General features: G+C 39.4%; 1 protein-coding gene across 2 annotated transcripts in view; it reads right to left on the bottom strand.

The window, feature by feature from the left end:
* Positions 1–2,269: 2,269 nt before the first annotated feature.
* The window catches only part of LOC107847731 (protein ANTI-SILENCING 1), a 34,070-nt gene continuing 23,512 nt past the window's right edge, over positions 2,270–12,827 (bottom strand). For both annotated transcript variants that reach the window (XM_016692178.2, XM_047400046.1), the window contains 8 exons: positions 12,275–12,367; positions 10,119–10,197; positions 9,801–9,891; positions 8,069–8,174; positions 7,869–7,985; positions 7,690–7,772; positions 6,116–6,186; positions 2,270–2,828 (listed from right to left, as the gene is read on the bottom strand). In XM_016692178.2, coding sequence (XP_016547664.2) covers positions 7,722–7,772; positions 7,869–7,985; positions 8,069–8,174; positions 9,801–9,891; positions 10,119–10,197; positions 12,275–12,367 — 537 coding nt within the window. In that variant the 3' untranslated portion in view covers positions 2,270–2,828; positions 6,116–6,186; positions 7,690–7,721. The remainder of the gene's footprint in view (positions 2,829–6,115; positions 6,187–7,689; positions 7,773–7,868; positions 7,986–8,068; positions 8,175–9,800; positions 9,892–10,118; positions 10,198–12,274; positions 12,368–12,827) is intronic.

Below are 12,827 nucleotides of genomic sequence, written 5' to 3'. Positions count from 1 at the left end.
CTCCGATTTGGCCTGAAAATAGTCCGTCCGCATCGTTTCTCCAGTTTGACTAACCAAACCTCCTAGAAAACCAAAATGGTCCGTACTAGGCCGCTCTCTAGCCTGCCTGGCACAACCCGGTTGATTTTCGGCCAAAATCACGATCGAACCCCGAGCCCACCCCTAAAACCGTGGGCTATTGCACACCGATTTGACCCAAAAATGGCCCGTTCGTGCTGTTTCGCCTGTTTGACCAACCAAACGGCCTAGAAAATCAAAATGACCCACACTAGGCTGCTCCCCAGCCTGCCTGGGAAGCCCAATCGATTTTTGACCAAAATCACGCCCGGACTCCGGCCCACCCCAAAAATTGTGGGCTATAGCACACCAATTTGGCTCAAAAATGGCCGCCTGTTTGACCAACCAAACTGACTAGAAAACCAAAATGGCCCACACTAGGCCAATCCCCAGCCTGCCTGGGGTAGCCCAATCAATTTTTAGTCAAAATCATGCCCGAACTCGGGGCCCACATCAAAAACCGTGGGCTATAGCACACCGATTTGGCCCGAAAATAGCCCATTCACGCCGTTTCGCCCGTTTGACCAACCAAACTACCAAGAAAACCAAAATTGCCCACACTAGGCTGCTCTCCAGCCTGCCTGAAGAAGCCCGATCGATTTTCGACCAAAATCACGCTCGAACCCGAGGCCCACTTCAAAAATCGTGGGCTATAGCACACGAATTTGGCTAAAAAATGGCCCATACGCGCTGTTTTTCCCGTTTGCCCAGCCAAATCGGCCTGAAAACCAAAATAGCCGACACTAGGCCGCTTCCTTGTCTGCCTGGGGCAGCCCGGTAGATTTTCAACCAAAATCACGCTCGGTCCTCGGGCCCACCCCAAAAATCGTGGGTTATAACACACCGATTTGGCCCGAAAACTGCCTGCTCGCGCCGTTTTGCCTGTTTGACCAACCAAACTGTCCATAAAATGAAAATGACCTACACTAGGCCGCTCCCCAGCCTGCCTAGGGTAGCCCGATCGATTTTCGACCAAAATCACACTCAGACCCCAAGCCCACCCCAAAACCCATGGGCTATAGCACACCGATTTGGCCTGAAAACAGGCCATTCACGTCGTTTCGCCCAATTTGGCCAAATCGTTGTGCTATAACTCATGGTTTTTGGAGTGGGCTTGGGGTTCGAGTGTGATTTTGGTTGAAAATCAATAGGGGGCTCCTAAACAGGCGGGGGAGTAGGCCTTGGGGGTCGACGGGGCCATTTGGATGGTCAAACAGGTGAAACATCACGAACAAGCTATTTTCAGGCCAACTCAGTGTGTTTTGGACCGAAAATCGATCGGGGGTTCCAAGGCAAGTTTAGGAGCGGGAAAGTGTGGTTCTTTGGGATTAGAGGGGCCGTTTGAGGGTCAAAGAGATGAAACAACGCGAACGAGCTATTTTCGAGCCAAATTGGTATCCTATAGCCCATGGTTTCAAGGGTAGGGCCAAGGCTCGAGCGTGTTATAGGCAGACAATCGACTGAGGGCTCCCACGCAAGCTGAGGAGCGAAGTGTGGGCCTTTGGTATTGACGAGGCCATTTGGGTATGCTACAGCCCAAGGTTCAAAGGGCACCTGAGGCTCGAGCGCAGTTTGGATCAAAAGTCAATCGGCAACCCCCCAATAGTTAGTGGAGCGGGAGAGGGTGGACCAACAAGGTCGACGGGGCCATTAAGGGATCGCCTAAGAAATTTTGCCTAAATTTTTTGCTAGAACCAGAGCACCACCCTCGACCTGTTGACTAACACCCACCAAAAGTCGCATAAAACCCACATTCGTGTCGTTCCGCCAAAAATATCTTCTAAAACCAAAGCCCACCCTCTGAACCGTGGACTAACACCCGCTAAATGCTTCCTTGGAACATATGAGGCAGGGACTTTAGACTCATGTTTTCTTTGGAAGGGCGGACAATGTTTTTTTATAGAATATGAGGCAAAAACATTTATTTAGGATTATTTTTTTTCGATTCTCGAAGTGCTAGTCTACGAAATTTAAGGGATATGTGTAACCAACTCTGCTTGAGCTGAATTCACAATGGATTGCCATTGATGACCTGCCAAATGACTGTTGCTTTGGAAGGGCAGACCTAGGCTCTTCTCAAAAAAAAATGTGGCAGAAATAGAGAATAAGGATGTTTTTAATTTTTCGTATGTTCGCCTAGATATTCTGTAGAATTAGTCAAGATACACACACAAACTAACCCACACACAAGCTAACCCAGACACCTTGGTTATCAAGAAAAATCATCTTTTCATTTATTTTTTAGTACACAGGCACGCAATTACATATGAACAAAAATCGTAATTTGGCCAAAAAAGGAGAAGCAAGTCTAATTGTTCCACTTCCCCATGCAAAATACATGTTCAAACTAAATATCGCTAAGATAATCGTTAAACAAATGAATCAAATGCTTGTTCAATTGGAACATGCTTGATTCTTGCTAATCCAAATTCAGTATCAAGAAATTCTATTACTATTCGAAAACAGATTCTGAACAGAACACTATGCCCAGGCAATTCAAGGACCAAAATTTCAGATAGGCATACGCATTTCGCTGCAAGGTAAACTTTGCGCCTTTAAAATTAGTCCCCACCCCCAAACCCCAGCAAGGTAAAGGATTAGGTTATACAAATCGCAGAAAGAAAATGGGGCTCAGCTCTTACAACTTTATCAATTACAGAATATGATCTGCAAAGGAAAGACGCAGAAATATGTGAATGTTATATATATGTACATCTAAGAGTTGCCACGATTCCCGGAGGAAAGAGAGTCTACTAGTCATGTATCCAAACCTGTCAAGCAAAAAAACACAAATCATTTCAATATTAATGCAACTTTGTCAACAAATCATCTATTCCGGCTTAGTTTCAAGTTTGGCATGATCACGCATTTGTAAGCAAGTTGCATAGCATGCGAGACCTTAATCAACGTGCATATGATATAACAATAGTCGATAGTCATCTAAATGCATGCAAGTAATGGTAATTAGATTTTATCTCATACAGACTATAACAGAAAGTACAAATTACAAGCCACCTTCCAGGGAAAAGTTAAAGGTAGAGAACCAAGGACCTTGGTTTTGATAACACTTGAAAAGATAACCAAAACAAAGAGCTGATTTGCAGTGTCATAAGAAGAACCTAAAAGATGATCCAGGAACTGAAACATAACACGGGGCACACTTTTCAAATACTAAAGAATATTCGGTCCTTTCTGTCACTTCAACAAGTATTTCATGCTAGCAGAGGGTTTTGGTTCAAACTGAGTTATTTGGCATCCAGGCATATTGAGCACAACTGTTAACTATACCTACGAACGCAATGAAAATTATTGAAGGTTTCAGCAGAAGCTATTTCTGGTCTGCAGGGAACACCATCACCAAGAAAGCACTCTTGGTATGGAACAAAGTCTGGTTACCAGTTGCAGGAGGAGGACTGAACCTGACCAACTTGCCCTTTGCTAGAATTTGAATAAGAACAGGAATAGTATATAGAGTCCTACTTGAAAAGGGATAGTAATGCCAGGACTTGAAAAAGGAGTCTAATGTAGTGACTATAAACAGTCTCATTGTAATAATTTAGATACACAACAATTCAATAATATTCTTCTCTTATATTTCTAACATGGTATCAAAGCCAGGTCCATTCCTGTTGGGCCCTGGGTATGAAGGGGGATGTTAGAATGGATAAGTGTCCAACATTGGTTGGGGTATGAACGGGTGGTTTGCTTTCATGGAATTGGGAAATCCTCCCTTCATGAGCTAGTTTTTGAGGTTGAGTTAGGCCTAGGTGTCACATCTTTGCATGGTATCAAAGCCTCTACAATCTTGGTACAGAATCAAAGAGCTTCTGCTATCGGCGGGCGGCCTATAACCCATATATGTCGTCCGTCTGGCCAATGATCATGTTAGCAAAAGATTTGGCCACCGTGCTTCTTTCCCGTGACTACACTTTCTCATATCTAATTTGCATAGCACCGTGAATTTTTTTTCGTAGACTACTAATTCATATCTATTTTTTGTAGCACCATGCATCTTTCTGGCAACTACTTTCTCATATCTGATTTACGTAGCACCGTGCATCTCTCCGAACTACTTCTCATATTTAATTTGTGTGGTACCGTGCATCTTTCCGAACTCTTTTCTCATATCTGAGTTGCATAGCACCGTGCATCTTTCCGGTGACTCCTCAGATCTGATTTGTTGCATAGTTCCATGCGTCTTTCCAATGACTTCAAATTTGCCTTGCGCAGGGTCGTGCCATCATTTCGACCCTACCCATATAATTTCTCTTTTCAGTAGGATCGTGACGTCATTCCGACCCTACATATATAATTTCTCTTTTCAGTAGGTCGTGCCATCATTTCGACAACTTTTCAACCGTCCAATCTAATAATTCGGCACGTGAGCAAGTTCCGGCAAGTTTTTTGGTGACGTTCTTTTCAATATCTGCTCATTGTTTGATTTTGAGATGACCCATACATTTTATATCAATTTCCGACAATTTTTCAGTGACATCAACTTTTCCGCACCGTTTACAGCTTTTCCGACCACTTTTTAGTTCATTCCTTTACAACTAAGATCTCCCAGACGTCCAGCGCAGTCCTTACCAGTTTTCTTGCAGATATCTTCACCAAATCCCTCATTGGTCCTTGTATTAATCTAAGTTGCGCGGACTCTCACTTTTGATGTCGCACGCGTGTCGAATTCTCAAAAAATACATTATTTTTGGCAAATATTACACATAGCCACTGACATTTTTGAACGGTTCGAGCAACATAGGTATTAATTACATTTGTAACAAGCTCGATACATGACTGATACGCACCGGCTGGAGGAGTGTTAGAATATGAATAGGAAGAAGAATAGTATATAGAATTGTACTTGGAAAAGGATTGTACTGTCAGTGTCCAAGTTGAAAAAGGAGTTCAATATAGTGTCTATAAATAGGGTCTCAATATAATAATTTAGATACACAATAATTCAATAATAATCTTCTCTTATATTCCTCACACCCTTGACCAAGCTGCTATTGCCAAAGTATGTTGGGAATGGAACGCAAACAGGACAAACTATGGATCAAGTGGATTCATACTTGTAGCATTAAAGGCCAAGATTTCAGAACCTTCCCTATCCCACAACAAGCCTGTTGGATGATAAAGAAATTACTAAGTGCGAAAGCACTGGCTACACTGATTCAGTATGATCCCACTAGCTCTAAAAGTTTCATCAGACGGGTATTTACATCTTCTAGGAGTGTATCCAAGAGTGGAGCGGAAAGGGGTTATGTTTAAGAATGATGAACGACCAAAATCCAAATTTACCATGTGGGTACATTTGCATAGTCGCATGAGAACGGCTGACAGGTTGATACAATGGGGAATGAATGTTGAACCCAAATGCTCTCTATGCTTGCAGCACAATGAAACCAAAGAACACCTGCTTGTTCAATGTGATTACACTAGGAGGCTCTGGACAAAGTAGTACACTGGATAAAGGGACCATAGTTTACTGCTGGGAGTTGGGACCAACATGTGTTCTGGGCTATACAACATGCCAAAGGAAAGACACTCTGCCAGGATATTTAGGATGATTTTGGTGGAAGTTGTCCACTCGATCTGGACAGAATGCATTTCAAGGATCTTTGAGAAGAGAAGAAGAACTTGGGAGCTGCTGGCTAAAGAGCTTGCTTATGTCACATGTGTCCGAGCCTCACCAGGGATTAGAAGTAGGATGCAAAATTTCATTTTCTAGTTAGGCTAAGTTTTTTTGATACTTAAATTGTGTTTGGTGTTTGTTTGAGATTTTGTGGTAGCTTAGCTATGAATGTAAAGATACATTTTGGTGATTAATACAACAAGGATAGTTACCAAAAAAACAATTTCTATCACATGAACACATCATGAAAAGCTAGAAGTAACGGGTCTTGCCCTCACTTGAACAGCATTTAATGGAACTAAACAACTTCACTCCAACTTTGGTGGAAAAGAAATGAACCCTTGTTTAAACATTTTCCAGTTAATACAGTAATACAACTGAACATGCAGCTTAAGATCACATAAATTATAGAGAGATTCTAACCCATAGATGTGTCGCTCGAGCAAAAATCTAACACCATTACCAAAAGAAGTCATCTCCAAAAAGACAGAAATCTGCAATTTCAAAAATAAAACACAGCCAATAAGAAAACAAGAAGAGAAAACATTGGTATGGTTAAGATCTAAAACATAACTCCGCGTAAAACAGTAGTATGTCATATGCACTTTATGTAACGTAAATCTCCGCAGATCATCCAAACGTAGAAGCAAAAACAACACTACATTTTCAATTTGGGGCCAAGAGTGTAAACTTTGATGTTACTTTTATGACAGCTTTATCAAATATTACCTTCTTTATTGACGATCCATGAGAGCAGAGGCAAAAAGAAAATAAAAGTACATAGATAACGCTCAAATACGGGAAAAGTAAGATAACTAGTGTTATGCTTATCTTATACAACAACAACAACAACAACAACAAACCCAGTGTATTCCCACCAAGTGGGGTCTGGGGAGGGTAAAATGTACGCAGTCCTTACCGCTACCTCCGAAGAAGTAGAGAGGCTGTTTCCGATAGACCCCCGGCTCAAGATAATGAATAGTTAACAAGGTCATAGAAATACATGAAACAGAATGGGTGGCATAACCGAAATAAGAAATGAGAAATAATAAAATAGAGCTAAGAGAGACACGAAAATAAGAGCAATACGAAAATAAAAAATAGGAAATAAGAAATAAGAAAAGGACACCCCTAATAGTAGCATACACTAGCGGCTCCTACCAATGGACACAGTCCTAGGATGACTAACCCGGCTACACCAGAGCTCCCTAACTACTAGTTACAACTCACACCCGCACTAACCTTCTACCCTTATCCGCGACCTCCATACCCTTTGAAAATAAGCAAATGTTGAAAATGATGGCCCTTATGAGTTAAAAATGGTATGATAGTTTTTGAAAGAATTCATTGATCCTATAAGATCAATGAGCTCTTGAGATACCACTATTCATTTTTTAAAAAAACTGATGGAGCAGCAAGAAGGGGTTAGTATTGACTCTCAATGGATAGCAATAATTTTATTGTGCATTTGGGGGGCTTTAAATAGCCACCTTATAATAGAAAAATCAGAATTATTTAAAATTCAAACTACCGAAAATGTCTTAACTAACTCAAACAATCTAACTTGAAATTCAAAATTCAAATGAATGAGACAATTTAAAAAGTGGCAAATATAATCTTTAGTCTTACCATGAATTCTCTATGGACACTCTTGATCCCACAGTTACTGAATTATCCATTTTTACAACAGAGCTTTTTATCATTTTGGTAACCACATTTTATTCTGCAAAGATCAACTACTTTCATCTGGTGTGATTGTTTCATGGACAAACACTGCCTCTTTTTCTCTTCATATGCAGAGAACATATTAGAAAAGACAGTGCTGGAAATGGTTCCTTCATAATACGACAGTTCCTTCATAATGCGACAATCTTTAAATTCATATATCACACTCTACATAACATTTTGTTTATCCTAAGCTATATATAATTCACAAAATCCCTCAATAATAAAACAAGATAAGTACAACATATTACGTGTCAGAAAAGGATACTAACCACAAGTACACTATGCACAAAGCTGTAGCTTCTCATTTTCTCTTGAGCTCTGACACAGTTTTTCTTAGGTCCTCATTTTGTTGCTAGAACAAACAATTAAAGCAAGCTCTCAGAAGGTTTGTGTAAGATACAAGAACAATACTGTTCCATACATGGAAAACCACAAACCAGTTCCAGACCTTATATAGCCGATTCCACCAACTGTCAGATCTTGATTGCAGTAAGCGCCACTCAATGCCCATTTCATGCTCTATGGTGTTGGGCTGAGAACAATGAGAAGTGGAAACTGCTTCTTTCTGAATAACAAAGACGATTTTATTAGGCTAGACAGACGTGACCGAATACGGGAATACATAGAGGGGATAAGAGTGAGATTGACCATTTCCCGCAGCGCTTGGAGTCTTAGCTTGTCGACACATAGATGCCCAGCAAATGGAGAGTTTCCTTCCAATTCCGGAAGGGTTACAAAGCTAGCAACGAGCGGCCTGGGCATTAAAGAAGCTTTTATGCAACGGGAAATCATCCCAGCTAAACAAATTAGTTGACATTTTATTAAACCAAACTTTTTACTTGTCTTGCCGTCTAAATATTGTTTCATTTGATCTTTTAGGTCAAGACTTCACTAGAAGATCAGGTAGGTTTTAGGTGTCACTTAGGCCTCATTGCCCATAAGTTCAATCTCGAAAAGAGCGATACAAGCAATACATATGATTGGAAAAACGGTATATTAATTGTTAAGGATATCAGGGATCAAGTCATTACTTTTGCCTTGTATTGTATATATGTTTTTATTTTTTCTTCTGAGTGAAGAGGGGGGGGTCTGGTTATTTAGGGAAATAAGAATATTATGGGGAATGGAGCGAGGGTTGGGATGTGGGGAGAGGAAAATAATACTGGTGATAATTTTCCAGCAGACCAAGCCTTGGTGGACAGAGTCGCCCGATGCCTAAGCTGATGGGAGCTAATAAGTACCTGATGGTAGACAGAGCTGCCTAATACCTGAGTTGATAAGAGGTAACAGGTACCCAATGAAATTAGTCGAGCTGCACGCAAGCTAGCCACCAGTGAGTGTATTTCATGTGTTTTGTCTTGCGGACACGAAGTGTTAACAGAAGACACTTATTTCGAATAGAGGGCTTTAAATGGTAACAGGTTAAATTGGAGCTTCTAACTGCAAAACCTTACCAACTTTAAAGGGTCATCTAGTTATTCGGCCAAACAAGTTTATAGCCCCTCAAAATCTGTGTATTGATATCCTATGTCTCTCCCGATAAGAATGTAAGAAGAAAAGGACACAAATGTCTATATACATAATGCTAAAACATACCAATCAGCCCCAACACCTTCCCTAAGTTTTTGCAGTGATGAATCGAAACCTTCCCCATAAGGTTGCACGTCATCAAAAAAAAACAATATAAAAAATGAACTATATCTTACCGACAAGTTAAAAAGAAGGGGAAAGAAAACCAGGAAAAAAAAGAAGACAAATCAATAAACAGAAAGAAGGGATAGTCACAAGTTATTTTAAGGATTTCCCACAAACCAAGTCAAAACCAATATCACTCTCTTTTATGCAAGGACGCCATCACAAGAAAGGTCTAATCTGCTGCAAAACCACATCCCACCAGCAAGATTTGAAGATATCGACAACGGCTTATTAAGTCCAACTCTTAGTGTTCAATGAATCACAAGAGAATCAAATGCTTAGAATAAATTATCCGAATGGCCTAGACATTAAAACACATTTTAATTAAATTAGAACTGCTTTGGATGGGAACAATGCAGTACATTTGATGTCATGCACTGAACTCGGATAACAAAAAAAGGAAAAAAGAAATCCAAATTCGTGTTCAAGAAAAATAAGTTTGGAACTCAATATCCATGAATCATCTAAAATAAAGTCTGCTACGTTTTCCTGTAAGTACCAAACAGTACCACATGGAAGGACTTAGCAAAAGCACCTTAGCCAATTTTTTTGAAGAGCATGTGTTATTCTAACCAGTCTAAGAAAATAACCCACCTTGAATCCTCATCCTAAAACTCATATGGACACTCAAGCTTGTTCAACATTTGTTACCAAAAAGAACCTTGAATGTAAATTGAATATATACCTCTTATTTGAAACCATTAAGCATCCATCATCCAACTTTTTACTGACCCTTTCTGCAGCTTCCTTTGTTCGGAAAGCAACTAACGCTCTACCTACCACATCAAAAGAAATAAGGTCAAACGCAAGTACAGAAGATTTAGCCATGAACATAAAGTAGTGTTTCTTCGAAATAAACTGCCCGCTTTCCCATAGAAACGCGAAAAAAAGGAAATATAAACTTCATATGTCATTCTGACAGGAAAAAAAAAACAAAAAGAAAAACATAAGACATAACTAGTCGAAGCTTGTATACAGAAAGATTGCCAACTTGAGTACATACCAGAGTACGGGCTAGAGAAAGCAGTGCGCTGAACCATTTTGGCTGTGCTGTTTTCCCTGCATGCATGCCAGATAATATCCTGTAACATCATAAACACAATTGTCAGTACACACAGCCATGAAAAATTTACAAAATAGTACCCTCCCAACAAACATTTAGGGTTGGTGGATTTAACTGTCCCGGGATTATAGTCCTGGAATTATAATCCTGGGACTAATTTATACCACCTGGGAGTGGGATAAAATCATAAGATAGTCCCAAGTTTGCCCCCACTATGTCGAGAAACTAAGGAGAAAATATTGATCAAGAGGAGAATCTTGAAAGGTGATAAAAGAAAAATGAGTGACATGGAAATTTCTATATACAAGGTAATCCGTTTTCTTCAATTTCACCTTAACTTTTGTTTTTGATTACAAAAGTCATTGAATCTATCCGGAATTTCTCCGTCGATTTTGGCCAAAGTAACAAAACACGGTTGACCAAATTGGATACGGATCCCACACCCACCCCCATGACGTGCCGATATGGGTGTGGCACCTAAAGTGAAGAGTCCGAATAACTTAGATCCCTTCACACCAATAAATTACCAAGTTCATCGGGAAACATTCTGGCCAATGCTGAGGAGGCAGAAGATGATAATAAAGCAATTATTAAAACCCAAAGGTCTAGTCCAAAAAAGATGGTACTTCTCATTCTCGTAGTTCATGTAAGGATATGTAATCTTGTGTCTCAAAATTAGTATTCTCTTACTTCTATTTCCAAGCCTCTTTTCCTGATCCGGAATGAGGTAAAAAAAAAGTTGAGTATCAACATGAAAGGCGGCTAGGATTTAAAGTAAAATATTGGAGAACTTCACAAGAAATTCAGTTAGAAACCATAAACTATCCATTATTCAATTTTGAAAACTATGACTTACTGATTGGAATTAAATTTTTTTTTTTTTTGACAACTTTAAATTGGTTGGAATTAATGTGTAAAATGAGCTTCAAACTCAAAAAAGTTCAAATATTTAGTAAATGCTCCAAGCTCTTCCAGATGAATCATGCAATACAAGATCAAGTAGGAGATACCAAGATAAGATTCGCAAGATCACATCATAACGTTATGGAAAAAATAAGATCAAGTAGGAGATACCCAGGATAAGATTCGCAAGATCACATCATAACGTTATGGAAAAAATAAGTCCCATATAGTGTTGCCTTTTGCGTTTATGTAAGCTTTAAGAGCCCTTCTTATTTATGTAAACTCTCATTCATCCTCGAAATCTTTTGACAGTTGGCATGAAAAATAAATATGCCCTAAGTCCTTACTTTAAGATGGCAAAATGACTAAAATACCTCACTTAGCCAGAATCATTTTTTTTCATCAAGCAAACAAAACAATGGGTCTCGTTACTTCACTTTTCTATTGGGGGGTTTCTGCCTTCAATTGCCGCTACCAGAACGAAAGATCTCAAGGCTAATCCCTGAAAGGAACTTTTGACACGACGAACTACCAAGATCACAGTCAACTATGTCATGGTCCTTCTCTGTGGAAATGGTTCGAATTTACTCAAACCATGAAAGAGAAGCTACAAACAACTAACAGTAGATCTGGCCTATTGTCTTCAAATTTTCCTATTCGTGGAATCAAAACTAGTGCTTCTATAAGACCTTTCTATGATTGTACCGGTTATGGTTTGTGACTACCTTAGATTTGTGACTAATGAGTATGAGCTTATACAACTCTGTGTCATTCATAATGACAACATAATTGCAGAGGGCAAGGAGGATGACAATAAACTGGCCAGTAGGATGCATAATCGCATAGAGGATGGAGGATGACAGTAAGATGACCAGTTGGATTAAGTCGGTTTGCAGGACGAACTGAATGAATCTGGAAAGCTGATATTTTCAACTCTCTTTGTTTCCCTCTAGTTCTCAGATAAGAAAAAAGAAAAGGAAGAATAAGACAGAACAAGAGCAAAAATATAGGAAACAAAAAAAACAATAAGAAAAGAAAGAAAAGGGGGAGGGTAAATCTGACAATTTAATAAGGATTTTGCAACAAGCAGGCAAACCGGAAATTTATATAATCATGGTGGGCCTATTAGGCCAATTCTCAGCCAGAGAAACTAGCTATTATCAGAAGCTAACTGGCATGGTATAGGGTATTACCTCCACCTCTCCTGATGTATATTCAGGATTCAAATTTTCTAGCAAGACAAGTGTCCCTTGCTCATTTGATGTTTGCATCACCTCCTCCCAGGCCTGAATATGAAGAGAAAAAGACTATGAAAATGATGATGTCTTATTAATCACAACATGAAAATTATCTAATAGATTACATTATCCAGAATCAAGAACCCTTGTTACGGCAGCAATCACAATGTAGAGAACATCACACAAACTAACAACTCCAAATGTATGATGTTAGAATTGGAGTGGGAACAGGAATAATATATAGAATTCTGCATGGAAAAGGATTTTAATATAGTGTCCGACTAGAAAATAGTTGGAATGTGGTGTCTATAAATAGGGTCTCAGTTTAATAATGTAGATACACAATTCAATAATATTTTTAGCTTATATTTCCCACAGGGTATCAGATCCTCTACGATCTTGGTAGAGAATTTAAAAAAAAAAAAAAGCTTTCTTAGCTGGCGGGCGGTTATAACACATATAGAAACCCATCTGGCCAATGATTATGTAAGCAATAATTGGGATAGTA

The sequence above is a fragment of the Capsicum annuum genome, chromosome 11 (assembly GCF_002878395.1).
Source record: "Capsicum annuum cultivar UCD-10X-F1 chromosome 11, UCD10Xv1.1, whole genome shotgun sequence".
NCBI classification, from domain to species: Eukaryota; Viridiplantae; Streptophyta; class Magnoliopsida; order Solanales; family Solanaceae; genus Capsicum; species Capsicum annuum.
The sequence above is the reverse complement of the archived record's forward strand: the minus strand, read 5'-3'. Positions and strand labels throughout refer to the sequence as shown.